General features: G+C 44.1%; 1 protein-coding gene across 2 annotated transcripts in view; it reads left to right on the top strand.

Moving 5' to 3' along the window:
• Positions 1–20,175, top strand: part of RABL6 (RAB, member RAS oncogene family like 6) — a 385,105-nt gene that overhangs the window by 331,273 nt on the left and 33,657 nt on the right. For both annotated transcript variants that reach the window (XM_086921172.1, XM_086921173.1), the window contains exon 14: positions 9,179–9,237. In XM_086921172.1, the coding sequence (XP_086777298.1) occupies positions 9,179–9,237 (59 nt within the window). The remainder of the gene's footprint in view (positions 1–9,178; positions 9,238–20,175) is intronic.

Below are 20,175 nucleotides of genomic sequence, written 5' to 3'. Positions count from 1 at the left end.
CTCTACTACAAGAGATAAGGCAAAGAAGAGTGGCGAGTTTAATAGAGAGAAATTTTCTATTCAAAAGAAAATTGTCGGGCCCAAGAGGTGAAAAGATCTAGAATCAAATTCACATACCGGGGTGTATCATATTTCGGTTTCGGGGGTCTTTTAAGACGAATGCTCTTCATAACCCCACAAACAATGACGTTTTTACCGACTGTCTTGCCATTAACAAGAACATGACCCGCAGAGATAGCGGATCTATAGCAATTAATCGATCTATAACTCAAACCTTTGTCAAAAAGTTCAGCCAGAAAGTTCACTACATCAACGATAGGTGCCTGTATGGGATCCAAATCCCTCTCCAGACACCAACGAAACCAAGATTTCCAGATATTATTGTATCTGTAGTGAGTTCCCAGCACCCATGACTCTCTGAGGAGAGTAGCAGCTGATGTCGAAAGTCCTGAGACTTCGTTGGATCTCCTGACACTCTCCAAGCAAGAAGGTTCAAACTCCCGGATAGGGTCAGGAGGTGAGGATCTCCGTTTACGTCTGTAAAGAGATCTTCTGGAGAACGTATCAGAAAGGGAAGTTCGTAAGTTAGCTCCAGAACTGTGGGGAACCATGCTTGTGACGGCTAGAAGGGAGTTATCAGGACTAGAGAGCATCGCTCTTGCCTCACTTTCTGCAAGACTCTCTGGATCATTGCAAATGGGGGGAAAGGCATATGCATTGATCCCTGACCTGGGTTGGAGAAATGCGTTCACTGCTAGAGCACCGGGATCTGGCATCCAGCTGAAGTAATGCTCTAGTTGAGAGGTGAAACGGCTCGCAAAGAGGTCTATTTCGAATGGACCCCAGCAAGAATTCAGTAAGTCGTAGACAGCGACGTTGAGTTTCCAATCGCTGAAGTCCGAAAGGAATCTGGAATTCCAATCGGCAGAAACGTTCGATTTCCCTGGGCAATTTTGTGTTCTAAGCAGAACATCCAGAGTCTCTTGGAAAAATCGGCAGATTTCGTACTTCCCAACCGATTGATGTAGGCCACTGAGGAAACATTGTCCATCTTCAGAACAACCGACCTCCCCTTGTATAGAGTGCTTGAAACTCATAAGGGCGTACAGACCAGCAATAAGTTCGAGGAAATTTATGTGGTGAGATGACTCCTCCCGAGACCATACCCCTCCCGTCTTCCGGTCTAGGAAGCATGCACCCCAACCATGAAGGGAAGCGTCCGATTCCAACACAAAATCTGGTTCTGAACCAAAAATTGCTTTCCCATTTCAAGCATCCAGGTTTTCCAACCACCAGTCTAGTTCTGCTTTGGCCTCCAAATCTAGGGTAATTCGGTCCTCGTACCAGAGACCGGACCTCAAGGCCCTTCCTTTTATCCTTTGCAAGGCCCGGAAATTCAGAGGGCCTGGAAAGATCGCTTGGATGGAGGAAGATAAGAGACCTAGTAGTCTTGCCAGCTCCCTTAAAGGGATATCCTCCTGTCTCAATACATGTCAAATCTCTTTTTTGATCTTCAATATCTTTGAAGGAGGTAAGAGGAGAAGACACTTGGAAGGACTTCCTTGTGAAGAAAAAAGGAAAAGGTTGGAGACCGGTCATAAATCTGAAAGGCCTCAACAAATTTCTTGTCTACAGGCATTTTAAAATGGAAGGAATACATCTCCTGAGAGAGCTTCTCCAAAAAGAAGACTGGTTGGTCAAACTAGATTTGAAGTATGCCTACTTCACGATTCCGATGGCGGTTTTACATCAGCCGTTCTTACAATTTCTATGGAAAAATCATCTTTACCAGTTCCAGGCTCTCCCCTTCGGACTTTCTTCCGCCCCGTGGTGCTTTACCAAGGTTATGAGAGCAGCAGCCTCCTTCCTGAGGGAACGAGGCGTTCGCCTTATCATTTACCTCGACGACATTTTGATAATGTCTCAAGACCTCCATCAAATTCTCCTAGATCTGGAAACGGTTATGAATCTGCTAGAAAGTCTAGGATTCATCATCAACAAAGAGAAGTCCTTCCATGCTCTGTATCTGAGGGCATGGAAAAGCAAGATGGAAGAAAATTCCTTCAGTGTGCAAGTGTGGCACTTTTGACAGTGTCTGCTGGCCCAATACAGCACTGGTGTAGAAGTTATCTTGATCCAGTCTGGCACCTACGGATATTTTGAAAGTGAGGAGTCTGTGGTTAGAAAGAGCATTACCAAAGGTAAGTTACTCGTTCTTTAGTCAGATTGGTAAATACTAATGTTGACATGCTGCCTCTTCAGCGCACATCCTTAGCAGAAAGACAGCATGATGATGGAAGTTCAGATTGCTCTTTATTGGAACATTGGAAAGTTGGGAGCTCAATTGAAAAGATTGGAGTTTTCCAGCCTTCTAATGGCTGGTAGAGCCTGGAGTTCCAGCATTCCAATGTTGTTGTGTACAGCTGTTGATGTGAACAAATGCCTCACAGAGCCAGAGGCTCTGTGAGGAGTTTGTTTTATTTGTTAGAACTTTCTTCCCTCAAGTGGGGGAATGTTGTAATAACCTTATAGCCCTCCGTAGGTAGGGTATACAGGCATTTAAGTCCAGCTCCCTTGTTAAAGGCCCTCGTCTTCAACTTGTGCTTTTAATGCTGGAGCGCGCCTTTATGTTTGCCCTGTTTCTCTAGTCGAAGAATTAGGAGCACTGCTAAACGCTTAGTTTAAGTGTTTTATTTAAAATTGGCATGTACATACTTTCTGTTGGTAGAGGGAATCCATATCAGACTTTGATGCTCTTGCCCTTCCCTTTTACATCTCTTTAGCACCTACGTGCAGTATTCAGAAGCACTACTGGATGCCTTCCTTGAGTCTCAATAACCAAGAAAAAGTTTTCTTTTTAGACCCAGTCTTTTTCCAGCCTGTAAGCATGCCGGTTAAAATGTCTAGAGACCAACTTTAGAAAAAAAGGTGGACTTCTTTTTGTGATGATTGAGTGTATCTTGGCAGGATGGACACCGCCACAAGGAGTAGACTGCTGGGAAGAGCTGTAATTGGACCTGTACAACACTGGCCCAGTCTTGCAGTGCTAATGGTCAGACATAATGGATCCTATTCACATAGGTAAATCTACACGTGTAAATTTACTACAATAAATTTGTGCTTACACTTTTGAGTAGCTTTGCTACTTTTGGCTGTACACCATTTGGTAGTGTAAAAATGCAAAAAAGTGTAGACTTCCATGTCCTCAACCCTTACATTTAGATGGTGGGGTGCATCCCCTACTCTTTAGTTCTATGTATTCTTCATTTTCCACCCAAAACCCTCTTTCCTTCCACATTTCCTACTCCAACATATACCTACATATGCAAATAGCTATGCAGCCAAGCGGAGATCTCCGCACATAAAAGATGAGGGATGTGAAGGCTTCGACCTCCGCATGTAGGTTTGTGAACAGCATGTTGTAGTAGGCTTGTAGTACCATTGTAGCACTGCTAAATACACTATGCAGTTTGTGAGTTGCCCACATTGGTAGGAGGCGGAATACAAAATTCTGTTTCCCCACTGAAAAGGAGCTGCGCCTTTACGAACTGTCACTGCTACAACGTTCCCATCCTTCAAGTACCAAAGGAAGAAGTGTTCTCACGTTTTTTCAAAACTGCTACTTGCTTATTAATGACATCTTTAGAAATCACACCGCACAATCTCCATCCCACGGATTCCAAATGGTACTGGCCCTGTACAGTCTGTGGGACTTGTTTCAAAGGAAAGGATTGTAATTGTAAATAGTTGATTTATGTAGCTCAGCTTATCAGCCATGAGGGTATCCAGGCACTGTCAGTGGGCAGGGGAGATTAAGTGATTAGCCAGAATCACAGGATGTTGAGCCAACACCGAGACGCAAACCCGGATACCCAACTCTAGATGTGGCAGCTCTGGCCACTGCACCGCATCCTCTTCCACAGATACACATGTATCATAAATCAGAGACCGTGATGCATTTTTGCCAATTCTTATCCTCTCAGTTACATTTCTTCATCAGCAAACACTGTGAAGTAGAATTATACCAGTTATCAGATCTAGCTGCAGGTGCATGAACATGTACCTCAGATCACAATGTCAGTCTAGGATGTGTTCGTATTTCTGTTTTGGTGCACCAAGGTGTGCTTTACCTTCTAGCAGGTTCAGACTACAAGTATCCTAAATCATGAGTTTGATTTTGAGCAATCTTTAAACTCTATGTTGTAAGCTCCTATAAGTAATGCTTGTCAAGTTTGTTACAAGTACTACAACAGCATCCCAGCAATATAAAATGCATTATTGACATTCCTTCCCCTAGGCCTTATACTACCAGCATATCCGTAAGCCAGTGAAAGAACTCTGCAATCCCTGCTAAGAAACTGACTTACATGTTTAAAAACATTTAGCATGCTTTTTGCATCTTTTATAAGCCTATAATACATCCCTAGCAATGTACTTGTGAATCCAGATCATTATGGTATATCATCTTCTTACAGCTTACATGTTTCTTGCCTTTCTGAGTACAGTAAGCAATCCCCTCCTCAGTTAGAGCATGGAAATCCAGTGCAATTGCAAAATTGACATGTATCACAAACAGCAGATGCCACAGAGCTTGTCAGACTTGAGGGCTTCTCTGTCCTCTACCCAATTATGGCTCTATCCAAAAACTGATGAATAAGATTATATTACACGACCTTGAAACTCTGAAGAGCAAACTACACTAGTCCAAAATCCAAAAAACACAAAGTCCTATATACTTTAACAGATAATCTTTTAATGATGACCGGAAACATACAGACAACATTTCGCCCTAAGAGATGCCTCCGAAATCAGCCTTTGACTTGACTTTGCCACTGTGGTTCACAAATTAACATTTACAACAATAGACCCATCATGATCAAGGCTAACAGTAAACATGTACTGGCCTTTGAAAAGACTTTTCAGTACCTCAAAAGTCTAAACACCTCACCTTCAGAACCCACCTTCTGAAACCCTGAATCCAATGCCACATCCATTAAGACGTTTTTGACCTCTTATACCATTGTTGTACATTAATATAAACCCACCAGTCTCTTTAAACCCTTTCCCCTTTACACTATCCTCACTTATCCACAAGCATAACCCATTACCTCAGGGTAACCTCCTTTCAACTCCTACCAAAACTACCTCCTCACTTCGCATGATACTCACCGTGCCTAGGAACATCTTTAATCACACCACACAGCATGACCTTACATATCCACCTGGCTCTTTCATAAGATCCAGCCTCATTAATCTTAAATTATTCAGCCTTCAAGATGGACTGAACAACCATGACCTCTTTCCTGACTCCAACTGCTCATGCAAACATGGTTTGAAGAAAATGTAAAAACTTTCAGAGAGGACCCTTTTCAGTCAGAAAATCATCCTGAAAAACTAAAAGGGCATGGGTTGCTGGTACATCATTGTCATGACATGCACCATTTATGCGCATAGCTAGTTGCTGCTCTTGCAACCCTAACAGCTCTCTTATTATTGAATTGCCCTACAGTAACCAGAAGTACAATTCCTGTTTTTTGGATGAATTTCTCAATCTGGCACCTCATCTACAGACCAAGCCAACAAAATCCTGATCACGGGTGACAACGTAGGGGTCGACAAGTCAGACTTAAAATCCGCACTGGACCTCCTCAGGAATATGCACCTCACACATTATGTTAGCACAGGTATTATGAAAGGTGCTGACTTGCGGGCACAATTCAAATGCATTAAGAGGTTTGCGAAAGCAGCCAAATAGTATATTCTAAAATTAGGGAGTGCTAGATCTTCATCTTCATTTTCTTTATGTTGGATAGTTGTAGAAGAGGTATTTGTCCTTTCCAAATAATGGCACATTTTATTTATATAATGGTACAAAAAATGAATTTGTAATTTACAAGGCACATTAGGAAAATAAAAAAAAATCGATAGAAGAATTAACATTTTGCTCAATGGTGTGTGGCTAATAATTGAGAGAGGAATAGCTTGTCATTTTTCAAAACTTGATTTTATTTTGTTTAATGTTATTAGATTGTTTATAGGGATCGACATAATTGGCTTTGGTGTAGATTCCAAGATACCCGATAGGATGATTAAGGTCTTAATTTTCACACAAACATAAAAACGCATAAAAGGCAGATCAACAATGGAAGCATTGATCAAAATTAGTTATGTTTTGTTGTTTTATCTTCTAACCACCTTTGTGATAAAATTGCTGTAATTGGTCCAGCATGGGCAATGTTCCTAATAAATCCTGTTATCTGTACAGAGTATCATCACTAAAGGTTCTATGAACAGGATAAATGGAATTATAGACATTGGATAACCATGGGGAGTTCCCAGTAACATCAACTTTACCTGCTACTGAGAGTTGATTAAGATAGTAGCCGTAGCTTTAGTATAGCTTTTTTTAGGATTTGTATGAAATGAGTTGGAAAAATAAATCCTTGCAGAATAAGGTATCCGAGTTTACTAAACTTATGGCCATCTCAGCATCAACTATAATAAAAGCTGCTTTGTAGTAACTGGATGAGAAATCATCTATTGCTCTATGAAAAAATGTACCTTGCCTTTAGAATATCCCCAGTTGTCCGAATGGACCAGTGAGATTTAAAAACATTGCTCCTGCGTGCCCATAGGTGAAGTTTTGTGGCTCCATGTTGACTTCATTCTGCTCCAGAATTGATGATCATACCCACTTGTACACACCAGATTAATCTTTGGAAGACTAACTCCGCCTTCATCACCTAGCAGATCACGAGTGGCAGTTACTCCCAGAGATGGAGCAAGGTCGGTCTCCTCCACACGAGAACGTGCAATGTTAGCAGTTCTGTGCAGTGGGGTTTACCAGCTGTTTCTATTTCTTTTTTTCTGAGACGCCTTCCACCTGCTGTGGGACTTGGGACTCATGTATACTTTCCCGCCACACTCTCTCCAGTCCAAAGTTCTGAAGAAGATCAGGAACGACTGGACTTATGTCATCCTTGTTTCCTTGGAATGAGCACAGAGAGCATGCTATCCAGAGACCCTGGGCATGAGCATCTGTCCTCCAGTCAGTCTTCAGCTCTGGGAGAATCTGTGGCCACAGCAATAAAACAGGGTCCTGCACCCGGGCCTCCACAATCTTCACATTCATGTTTGGAGACTGAGCATTGACCACTAATTACCCTCGCCCTTCCTCTGGAGGTGGCTGTTGCCATCTTTGCAGCGAGGCGTCCCTCAAAAAATGCTATATATACTTATTGTGTTAAAGTTGTGTTTTTTATGGTACACAACAAATAGACCTTTTCTAGCCAGGTGATCAGATGTTTTATCATTTGTTCTGACCTTTGCCTTGCACAGTTGAAAGGGTACCTTTCGGCCTTAAGATTGCTGACCTGACCCTCCTTATTTAACGTTTTTACTGCTTTTACATTGATCATACCAGAGAACACCGAGTGTACGATCAGTTCTTTGTCTGGAACAGAAAAGCCATGCTGAAAAGGACTATCTCTTGCTGGATCCGGCTCTGCATAAATCTCTGCTATGCATTGGCCAAGAAGCAGCCCCCGGAAGATTTAAGGGCTCATTTCACCAGAGTCAAGGATGCTACCACTACACATGGAGTTCCTATCCTGGACATGTGTCCTTCCACACATTCAGGAAGCACTGCTGGCCAAACAGCTAGGTTCACCGAGAGGGGCGTTTTGCCCACTCAGTCCTAAAGGATTTTTTGGTCTGAGACAATTCACAGCCCCACATCTAAAGTAGCTATTGCTTCGGCATCTATTTAAAAGGTGAGATATCAGCGGTTAGAAGTCTCTATCTGAGACTTTATATTTGTTGATGCTCTTTCTGGTAGAGAATCTATCTAATGGCAGATTCCGCACCGACCCTCCCTACCACCCAGTTCTATGAATTAGACTCTGCCCTGTAAAAAGGTCCCAAGTTAAGGAATCTACACACGGGTCAGTGCAATGTGCTAAAGGGGCTCTGTGTCTGGGAGCTTGGATAGCCTTTATTGGCTCCGCACGTCATTTCTGGAGTGTAAGAGCGTAAGTGCAGAGCTACATGGCGCGACATAATTGTGCGCAAAGGTACTACTTGAATGTTTCCTGATCCAGTCTGGTGCCTTGGAAAGTATTCAAAAGGTGTAAATCTGCGGGTAAAAAGTCTCTAACAGAAAAATCATCACTGAAGGTAATTTGTTTATTCACACCTGCCTTTTCAATGGAACTTTTTCCACATTATGGATCGCGTTTAAAGAATATTTAATGTATACCCTCTCCTATCTTATTGGACTCCAACCATCCCGTTTTCTCTTTGAAACTGTACACTGTTATCACCTTTGGCACTCTAAAGTAAGCAAAAGGAAATACGTAGCGTTTTATAAAAGTCCGAAATAATTGAATGAAAGGCCTCAGCCATTTGCTATAGCTCTAGTGTCTCTAGAAGCCCTGTCCTGATGATGCTGTAAACATTTCCATAATCCACCTGTCATTTCTTCTATCTCAGTCAGAAAAGGCATTTTTTTATTCCTTATTTCCTCTCTCATGTATAGTTATGCTGCAGCTGAGAGAGACAACGGAGTTTCATCGGGTCACCTGAAAAGCAAAGGGCACCAGACATGGCCACAGGAAGATCCTTGCCCTAGCAAATAATATGTGAAATAAGCAAAGTTCTCGTCCCATAAAAGTTGTATCTTTTGCCCTTGTTCATTTTCTGAGCTAACCCTTAAGGGCTTAAAACGCCTCTTTGATTGGAATCCATTATCGATATGGAGCTGGAAGCCAAATCCTCTGGAGCCACAAAGAGTCAGGCTCTAGACTGGTCTGAAGTTTCTATCTTTACTTTGGCATTGCCCGACGCTAGCACAGTTTCTATCTGTAAACACAATGCCACCTACACAGACCTACAGTGTATGGTAAGCAGATGCTCTCAAAAAGATCTCAAATAAGGGAACACCCCAAAGAGAAACATTTTCCAGAGGCCATATGCAAGAAGACATTCGGAGATACAGATCCACAGTTCGGTTCTGAGATGAGGCGAGGATAAGGCTAGATAGTTGGCATGGGATAGTGAACATTGTATAGTGGGTGTCATGCTGTTTTCCAATGCAACTTTGTTCAGAAATGTTCCCATCACCAATTGCTGCCTCAAGCCATTAGAAGATAAGTGATGGTCTTGTTTTCTTTTTCTGCAGCGACAGAGAGTAAATCACATTCCAAGGAGAAGAAGAAGAAGAAGAAAAAGGTCAAGGAGGTAAGTTTGCATCGTGCTTCATTTTTCACTTCCAATGGTAGAGTAACACAGCTCACCAGGTTTTCACTATCTGAAAAGTATCATGAGGACAAGCAAAGCTTGAAATTAGATCAGGAGAATTTAATTAATGACAGGAACACATGTTATTGTCATTGGGAATTTCCCAAGATGCTCACTCGCATGGTTTGGTAAGGATCATTGCGGTGGGTTGTTTTTATTATGCTTAAAGACCGTGTGTGCTTGCATGAATTTCACTGTACTCATCGATGTCCATTAGTGATAGTAGCTTCTTATTTTGGGCTGCTTAACAGTATTTGTCTTGGGCAGAATGTTGGAGATGTAGATAACCTAGCGCTCATGCTTTGCATTTACTCTGGAGATGCTGAAGCATCTCGAGAAACTGGGCTTCTGTTAATAACATACTATGTGAGAATATTGATCTGGCTTTGATACATAGGGATACAATGCACCTATTGCCTGACATTACTGAGCTCACCTCTTTGACCTCTCCAAACAGCTGGCTGGCCATAGCGAACATTTTAATATTAATGCACTGGCTTGCATCACATCTTTCAACTCGAGATGAATGGTTCATATAAATCTGTAAAGTGGTCCCTTAGGAATTTATCATTTATAAAGTGCAAGACAGAATAAACCTTTTCTTAATTACATGGTCAACATTCTTTGATAAGCCGAATTAGACTGAAGACATGAAGAACACTTTAAGCTATCATATGCCAGTCAACAGTAACATTCCTAAGAGGGCTTAGCACTTCTCAGTGATTTTATCTTCACATCTAAATCTTAAACCTAAAAATAGGTATAGCACTTAACCTGTGATGTATTATGTTGGTCCTGCCCCATCCTGGGTGTTAATACCGCCATTGTTAGCATAAGAGAAAAGTTGTATAGAGGAGAGTTATATGGTTGTACTTAATGTGAACTGTTACAATCCAAGTCTTTTGTTTTATGTTTTGTTTTGCTATTAAAAACAGAATACTGTTCATTATTATGATGTACGAGTGAATATCCTTTTATTGGGCAATTCTGTTTTAAATACACCTTTATTCGTTTTCTTTTATGCTTCCTTATCTTTGGTCTTTTAACTAAGCCACTAGATTACTGCCTATTATAGGGAGGGTTACCAATCGACTGAAAGATACTTTTCCCTAATATACATTGTTAACCTGAAAAAACAAATATGTATGTAAAATTGATTTCATTTTCTTTGCTGTGCTCTCCTGATGTGTGAACAGGGCTTTACATTTGTCATAGGCTTCACAAATACAATTATAAAAGAATGACAGTATGTGAATCGTTCATGCTATAAACTGTGATATTATGTAAGACATCTAAAGGTTTTGTAGTTTTATGTGCACTTCTTCATTGGGTAATGTTGCACATCGTAGGGTAGAAGGCTTGCTCGCATCATGCTGTACATTAAAAGGGAAAAGGAAAAACTACAAAGTGCCAATACTGCAATTTATTCAAAACATTTTAGACAAGAAGAAACAGAATCAAACTGGTCCTTCGAACCACTCTATCAGTTTGAATTAACCAATTTATTTTTCACACTATGAATTAAATCATGTCATTTTATCAAAACTTATACAAATCCATTGTCATTACTAACGGTACAACAACCCCTATCTAAAATCTTTGCCCATACAAACAGAATTGAATCTTAGTCACTTCTCACATTCAAAATGCCATTCACTCCTTAAAACTAGCGCAGGCCTCTTCACTCATACCCATATTCCAACATCTTAACACATTCCAACATTTGCCATATGTACACTCTCACAAAAAAGAAAAAAGACCAGAAAAACAACTAAAACCCCTGGTTGGGTATAAACAAAGTGTGAGTCAATCTGCTTACTCTGAGCTCACTTTATAAAAAACAGTTACTAATTTGCACAGTAGGCCATCCAAAAATGTATTGTTACTTGAATACTTTTTAAACAAAGTTTGCTTGATTGGCCTAACAAAGAAGATGGTCAAGTACATTGATAGGAGACATTTGATACTAGGCAAGCAGCAAGGGTCAGGTTTGAGATGGTTAGAAGTCCATTATTGCACTAGTAGAGAGCCGGGTTTAGTTGAATAGTTAATTGCATGAACTGGCCCCAAGAAAAGTAGCCTGGTCACTTTCGATCTGGATTGTACGAAGAAGACCTGGAAGGTAGTTAGTTTATTTTTAAGTACTTTTAATTTAGATTTTCTTTACAGAGGGAATATATTTCAAACAAATGACAACCATATAATGTGTTTCCAACATATCTGTTCCGCCTCTGGTTACTTATAAGCCTCGCCCACCCCTTCTATATTGATCATTAACCTCTCAGGCAAAGATATTCAGCCAGACATCCATTCAAAAGAGTATGTAATATTTACACAGCTTATTCATAGAACTGCAGTCTCCTACTTGCCAAAATTGTTTGTTAGTCCAAGGGTTGTGGAGCCCTGCTTTTTAGAGAAGATGCACCTTTCCGGTTAACCATTGAAATATGTAGAATTATTTATGCCATACATTCAAGAATACAAACTTGCCACTGTCATTCCAGTTAGCCTTCCCACAGCCCCATGCTTCAAGAACTAGTTCTTTACCACTGGAGCCTCTATTTCTTACCAGTACCTTGCAATTGCCATTTTGGCCACCACCAGCAATTGTTAACCCTCAAGTAATCCTATCTCAAGTCAAAGTACAAATTCCAGGCTACCTAGCATGGTGCAGTGTGGTGTGCCTAACAATATCTTTAAATAAGTCTCCATAAGAGGGACACATAATACGACAAGACCTTTAGTCGCTTTTCATATTCTCAGTTTGTAGTGCAAATTTTGTTAAGTAGCCCAAAATAAGTTGTTACTGTCCCAAGCAGACCAAAATAAGTACTACAAAATTCATGCAATGTAACCCAACATGTATTTGATTGCAGGTAGAATTTGCTTCCTGTCTCCAGGATATATGTGTGTGTCTGCCTGTCTTTCTGCCTGTCTGTCTCCCGTCTGTGTTTCCCTGTTCATGCCTGTCTATCTGTATGTGCCTGCCTGTGCCTGCCTGTCTGCAGTGCCTGCCTGTCTGTACCTGCCTGTCTGTCTGAGCCTGCCTGCCTGTCTGTACCTGCCTGTCTGTCTGCGCCTGCCTGTCTGTCTGCCTGTCTGTGCCTGCCTGTCTTTCTGTCTGTGCCTGTCTTTCGGTCTGTGCCTGCCTGCCTGTCTTTACCTGCCTGTCTGCCTGTGCCTGCCTATCTGTCTGCCTGTTTGTGCCTGTCTGTTTGTCTCTGCCTGCCTGCCTGCGCCTGCTTGTCTGTCTGTCTGTGTCTGTCTGTGCCTGCCTGTCTTGTCTGCCGGTGTCTGCCTGTCTGTGCCTGCCTGCCTGTCTGTGCCTGCCTGTCTGCCTGTGCCTGCCTGTCTGTGCCTGCCTGTCTGTGCCTGCATGTCTGCCTGTGCCTGCCTGTCTGTGCCTGCCTGCCTGTGCCTGCCTGCCTGTGCCTGCCTGCCTGTGTCTGCCTGCCTGTCTGCCTGTGCCTGTCTGTCTGCCTGTGCCTGTCTGCCTGTGCCTGCCTGTCTGCCTGTGCCTGCCTGCCTGTCTGTCTCTGCCTGTCTGTCTCTGCCTGCCTGTCTGCCTGTGCCTGCCTGTCTGTGCCTGCCTGTCTGTCTGCGCCTGCCTGCCTGTCTGCCTGCGCCTGCCTGCCTGTCTGCCTGTGCCTGCCTGCCTGCCTGTCTGTCTGCCTGTGCCTGCCTGTCTGTCTGCGCCTGCCTGTCTGCCTACCTGTGTGCCTGAGCCTACCTGTCTGCCTGCCTGTGCCTACCTGTCTGCCTGCCTGCCTGTCTGCCTCTGCCTGTCTGCCTCTGCCTGTGCCTGTCTGTCTTTCTGTTTGTGCCTGTCTGTCTGTGCCTACCTGTCTGTGCCTACCTACCTGTCTGTCTGCCTGTACCTGTCTGTCTGCCTGTGCCCGCCTGTCTGCCTTTGCCCGCCTGCCTGTCTGTACCTACCTGCCTGTCTGTCTGTGCCTACCTGTCTGTCTGATTGTGTCTGTCTGCCTGTGCCTGCCTGTCTGTCTGTCTGTCTCCCTCTGCCTGCCTGTCTGTCTCCCTCTGCCTGCCTGTCTCCCTCTGCCTGCCTGTCTGCCTGCCTGTCTGCGCCTGCCTGTCTGTCTCCCTCTGCCTGCCTGTCTGTCTCCCTCTGCCTGCCTGTCTGCCTGTGCCTGCCTGCCTGTCTGCCTGTGCCTGCCTGTCTTTCTGCCTGAGCCTACCTGCCTCTGTCTGTACCTGTCTGTCTGCCTGTGCCCGCCTACCAGCCTGCCTGCCTGTCTGTGCCTGCCTGCCTGTCTGTCTGTCTCCCTCGCTCCTTCTCAGTGCCAGTCGCTACTGGTTAATTATAGTTAAGTCAGCGTTTCTATAGGAAATGCCTTTTTAGTTTTGCTTATAACTTTGGCACCTTTTGACTAATCTTTACTAAACATTCCAAAAAACGTGCTATTTTTATTTTCCTAGTTTGTGCATGGAAAGTTGTGGTGTGATCTATCTAGGGAAAAAAGTGAGGTCCCAAAATGTAAAATCCCCATGCGTTTTACATAGACTTCTGTCAGAAGTTTTTTAGTTTTTCAAAAACTGCTGAACAGAGTACACCAAATTTGGCAGGAGGCTAGATCCAGGTCTGCAAATTGTGCTTTTTGTGATTTGGTGTAAATCAGTTTAGTAGTTTTGAGAAATAAGGTACAAAAATATTTGTATATCTGGGCATTTGGGTCCAAAGGACTCTTGGAAGAAACCCAATTTTAATAAAAATAGAAAGTTCTGACTGGTCCAGGGACTTTTTTTCAGACTTGAGCGGGAGCGAGCTTTCTGATTGGCTGTTACCAACATGAGGAAAATGGTACACACATGCACACAAATATATACAAAAGAACCGGGGTAATAAAAAAAGGCTAGCAATTTCTGCTGTGATCCTGCAGGATCACGCATAAAAAAAAGAAAAGGGGAAGCCTCCTATAATGTTATTCATTTGGGAAGGGTGCGAGAGTGGTCCCCTCTCCACGATCCCATTTTGGTCCCTGAGGACCCATCCCATGGGGACGAAATGTGATTTATCTGTGAGGGGACAGCGTGACCCCGCTCCTCCCTAAACCTTTGTAGGCCCCATCGACCCCAACCCCCGGGGCCAAAATGTGGTGAAATGTGGAGGGGGCTGTGCGGACTCGTTCCCAGAGCCTTTCTAAGCCCATGGGACCCCATCCCCTGGGGCTATTTGTTTTGTTTTTTCTTTTCAAAAGTGTGTGGGGGCACACTTCCAAGTCATTAAAGGCCCCAGGGACCCCTATCTCACAGGGTCAGTTGGTTAAACAAACATGGAGGGGGTCACGTGACCACCCTCCCAGAGCCTCTAAAGGTCCGGGACCTAATTCCCTGGGACCAAAACTAAGTATAAAGGGAGGGGGCCATGCTGCCCCACTCCCTGCCCTCTGAAGGCCCCGGGGGCCCGTCCCCTGCGGTCAGCTCAGGTACTGTGTCCCAGGCAGCCCACCCATGGGACACAGTAGTTTCCCTGGCCACACTAGTGCAGACTGGGAAACATGTGTTTGCTCCTACCTGGCGAAAGCCTTTTAAATCGCCTCTGAAATGGGAGCAAACATGCCTTTCCTGCATGTAGTGGTGCCGGTATGGAGAGCAAGTCTGTTCCCATCCAGCAGGAGATTTAAACATGCTCCTGCCGGTTAGAAGCAGACTTCGGTTCTGTTTCCCTGGTCACAATCCTGTGGGCTGAGAAACACAGCAGACATTGCTCTCGCCTGGAGTCAATGCTGGCTTCCGCACTATGTAGGGAGCTGGTTCGGGCCACGGGGCCCTGGTACTACCCCTGCCTCTCCCAGCTAGAGCTTTGTGGGTGCCCCAGGTGGGCACAGGGGCACCCAAATGTGGCCCCGTGGGATGGGGTCCCCAGAGCCCAAGAAGGGATTGGGAAGGGTGCAACATACCCTCCCCTTAATTATGTACTTTGAACTCAGCGATAGGCTCCACTTCTCTTTTTCATTGATTTAGGCAACAGAGGATGGGGTCAGGGGGCTCTCAGTCCTCTCCACTTTTTTTATTGCATTTGGCCCCAGGGGATGGGGTCACCGGGGCTTAATGAGGCTCGGGAGGTGGTGGAGTTCTGGACTTTTTGGTTCCGTCCAGAGGTGTTAGGGATAACACCCGAAGACCCCGGAGTTCTACCTGTCTCGGTGCACAAATAAACAGAAACACGGGCTTCTCAATGGTGGCGTCAAAGACCAAAGGTTTATTACTGCAGGGACACAGAAGTCACAGAAACTACACACGGGCAGTATCTAGGAGCCTGTTCGATTTGTACAAAGTGGGTTGCTCCTTAAATACTAAATTTTAGGCTTGGGGCAAATTCTTTACATGCTAGTACATTTCTAAACCTTTGTGTCCTAAACAATAAATATTTGGCGTTACACAGGAATCGTCAACAATATCTGATGTCAAAACATTACGAACGAGGGGTTCCCACTGTTCCATCATAATCCCATGTCAACTTTTCATTCAAGAGCCGGACCGCCTCATCGTAAATTTCGTTACCTCCCCCTAATAAAGGCCCAGAAGGAAAGGAGCAGAGCCAGGTGCAGAAGATAGAAAAGCAGGATAAGAGATGTTTGTGGGTCGTAAATGGGCAAGGCTACCCGCTTCGGCCGCCTAATCATGATCAGGCCAACGAACACGAGAACCAGTATGGCAAGACTGGCCTCAGGCAGAGGAGGCAGTTTCTGTCGAGTCATGTAGCTATGGCGTTTTCTGTCTTAAGGTGCACGTGTCACTAGAGAGGTGAATCGCCGGCCAAAGCCTACGTGTCCTTAATTGAAATGAAGTGATCAGAGGTCACTGCGTGTCCATTGACTATGTGAGGGCAAGAAATACAAAATGGCTGCCGTAATCTAAGATGGATGCCATGGGTAGATCAGAAATGTGTCCATAACAGGAGTGCTCTTGCTCGTAACATAGCGAAAACACTAAATGGATCATTTGCGGTTCATTGATACCAAGATTATGTATTTACAACGATATTGAAAACACGGGTTCAAATCGTCACGGAACCTCAGACCCTCCTTTTGCCCTTACATAGGCAATTACTCAGTCTATGTCAGAGTCTATCTCTATGCTCATCAGGTCAGTGACATGTTGTTGCATCATCATCCTTTCTCGTACCTTGTCTCCAAACGCAGGTGGTTTTCTGAAACAGGTTGCAGCACAGAGACTACACAAAGCGGGACCACATTGGATAATAAGGCAACACGAGAACAGGAATACAAGGATGATACCAATGACCATCAGAACCTTCCATCCCCACGCTGATAACAGAGTCCAAAGCCATTCCATTAAGGACCAGTTTCCCTTATCTACGTGAATAGTCGGAAATCTTGTGTAGCTTAGAGATCGCTTCGTAGACAGTCGGAGCATTATTGGGAATAAAAACACAGCAGCTCGATTGGATCATTCTACATACCCCACCTCGATCTGCAAGTATTACGTCTAGAACCATACGGTTTTGCAACGTCATGAGACGATCCGCCTGAAGCTCAGCTGTTAAATTACTAAGGGCACCGGCAGTTTCTGTAATAGTAGATTCAACTACCCGTGTTAGCTGACGTATATTTCTACTATTGGCCATAGGCCCCCAGAACGGAAGGAAACCTTTGAAGAAGTCTCCAGCTTCCTGGCCAGCGGTATCTTCCTTGCTGAAAACACCTCTTGCTACTCTGGTCTTGTGATAATCTGAAGAAGCAGTGTACGTTGGAGGTAACAGTCGAGCAATATAACATGAACCTGAAAAGTCAGCAGGCAGCCATGTATATGCTCTATCTTGACAAATGAAGTAGGTACCCCTAGCAGTAAGAAAGGCAGGGGAAGAGTTAGACGGAAACACGTAAGTCTCAACGCACTCACTCTTCCCTAGCTGAGCTCTCGGATTTCTCCCATTTCCTTGCAAACAGACTTGACCTCGGTGAGGTACGACCCAGACTGGAGCGGAGCTCTTACGCTTGCTTTCTCCCAAACTAATGCGATACTCTGTAGAATTCCAACTTAAATATACCCGTAATTCATCTCTAGAATAAGATGGGGTGTTGTTGACGTCTTTAATCATGTCAATGATTCCCTTGACTAAAGCTTTATTGGCAGAGTTATATTTAGTGGAACGTGGTGGACGCGGAGGATAGGTCTCAAGGGCATAGACAAAAATGGTCTGAAAGGCCTGAAATGATCCATTATAGCTAAAAGGCAAGACCAGATAGGGAATGCCTTTATCCATAGTGTGGGGTATCAAACCACACACCCAGCAGTCTGTTGTGTTAACTACCAGTTGGTGTTGATGCAAGAGCTGTACAAATGTGTTATTAATGAATTCTGAGCGTCGAGCTTGTTCATGTTCAGGAAACGAGTGAAAAGAATGATCAGAAGCTACAGTAGAAGAAACAGGATCAAGGGGAGGTACTGTAGTTGTTATTGGTGTAAAGATTAAATGCACACCAAAGACGATTCCACCCACCAACGTTATTAAAACAATCAAAAAGGTAATTGCACATTGCATCAGAAAACATTTGCTATGAAGAATTTTGTAAAGTCTATTTCTGCAAACATAAATTACATTCTCTTGGTGCAGCTCAGGAAGCTCCATCTTCTACGACCGCTCGCGACCACTGATGATGTGTACGTAGATGAAAATGCCTCTATCAGCCCTGGGAGTTCCCAGAACTAACAGAAAGATCGACCTTGTGTCTGACCCCCGCAGATTCAACTAGGCACACAGCCACGACCCTACGGCTACCCAGACGGCAAGGCAATTTAAAACAACATAACAATACAAAGTATTAGCAAACTTCCTGGCTGGTGGCAATGTATCAAAATTCAAATGTGTAAAATAGGCAGTTTCCTGCTTTATTTGTCCTTATTGTGAGACCGTAAGTTGTATCTCAATTTTGCAAGAGCTGTTTGATCCGGAAACAGTGTATTTTCAGCAGGGGTTGCAATGTTCAGGTTCGCAGGTGGCAAATGTTCTTTTGATGCAGAGGACAAATGTTCAGAGTTCAAAGGAGCAGTTTCAGAAGGGGAGTCAGAGTTCGATGAATCAGTGATCAGTTCTGCATCGCTGAAAGGGATAAACCTGGGGACTTGTTCAGTTTCAGAGGCACCGATTCCTTTCTTCACCCAGTTGTCATAAGGAAGCGGCAGGGGCACACGCTTGGCGTGCGTTGCATGGATCCAGTTCTTTCGGCCAGCCACACGTATAGCAGTCCTCGTCGCCAACAAGACCTGGAATGGTCCGACGAATTTGGGTTGGAGATTTCTCGTCCGTCCAAAATTTCTAATGACCACTTGGTCACCCGGTTTCAGCTGATGGCCTGGACTCTCCGGTGGTTTTGGCAAAGCATCGAAAACCTGTTGGTGAATAAGACTCAATTTAGCAGTCAAGTCGAAAAGGTAATCAATTAACATTGGATATTCCAGCTGCTTAAACTCCTTCGGTCCAGGTACCCCCCAAATATTCGCAGGTCGACCGAATACAATCTCATAAGGGCTAAGCCCTACTCTAGAACGTACAGTCGCTCTTGTGGATAACAGAGCCAAAGGTAGTGCATCGGGCCAGGACAAACCCGTGGAGGCCTGTATTTTGGCAAGTTTCAGCTTGAGGGTGCCATTGTAACCCTCAACTAAACCAGCAGACTAGGGATGATTCGCACTGTGGAACTTCTGTTTTATCCCTAAACCGGCACACACACTCTGCATAACTTTCCCTACAAATTCACTTCCATTATCCGACCATACAATCCGTGGCATTCCAAACCTGGGGAAGTATTCTTTGAGAAGGATTTTGGCAGTGGACAAGGCAGTGTTGTCCTTCAGTGGATATGCTTCGATCCATCTGGAAAAAGCACAGACTACCACTAGGACGTACTTTAGATTATTGCAACGATCCATGTGAATGAAGTCTAACTGAATCACTTCATAGGGGCAGGAAGGAGGAGCGAAGTGACCAGCGGGTGTGGGGATTCCCTTGCCAGGATTATGCATCAGGCATATCATGCAATTTCTCACCACTCTCTCTGCACATTTACTAATCCCGTCATTCTTCCAGACTGGAGCCAACATCTTACAAATTCCTTTAGAACTGATGTGCGCTGCTCCATGCGCCATCGTTACTACTGCAAGTACATACGCATCAGGCAACATCCAACGCTGCTGTTCTGACAAATCAATCCAACACCCACTCGAGTCCAATTTACCCGTATTCTCTTTCCATGCAAGCTTTTCCTCCTCAGTCGCTTCTTTCTGAATTTCTTTCACACTTTCCACTGTATCCTCACACATTCCAGACTCAGAAATCCATCTTGCAGACGTTGCAACATACATTCTACTCATCATATTCCTAGCTGTCTGTTTAGCGGTCTCATCAGCAAAAGCATTCCCACGACCAACATCATCCGTGATTGCTTTATGAGCACTACACTTCACAATCGCAACTTCAGTCGGCAAGGTTAGAGATTCCAACAAGTCATTAACTAGCTGACCATGTTGAATCTTAGTCCCATGGGACGTAATGAAACCTCTCTCTTTCCACAAACGGCCAAAACTATGGGCCGAGCCGAACGCATACTGACTATCTGTGAACACATTCACTCTCTTTCCCTTAGCTAAAACACACGCTCTCGTTAGTGTGATCAATTCTGCAGCTTGGGCAGAATTCTGACTCACTCTTGCAGTCTCCACAATCGTACTCAAAGTCGTTACTGCATAAGCAGCAGTCACGTCACCATTCTCCAATTTAAAGCAAGACCCATCAACATACAAAGTGCCATCTGGATCTGGTAACGGAGTGTCTTTAAGATCAATTCGTCCTTTTGTCTCTTCCTCGGTTCTGAAACAACAGTCATGTGGTTCCGA

The sequence above is a fragment of the Lissotriton vulgaris genome, chromosome 5, assembly GCF_964263255.1.
Source record: "Lissotriton vulgaris chromosome 5, aLisVul1.2, whole genome shotgun sequence".
In the NCBI taxonomy this organism is placed as follows: Eukaryota; Metazoa; Chordata; class Amphibia; order Caudata; family Salamandridae; genus Lissotriton; species Lissotriton vulgaris.
Note: the sequence above shows the minus strand (reverse complement) of the source record. Positions and strands in the feature narration are given on the sequence as shown.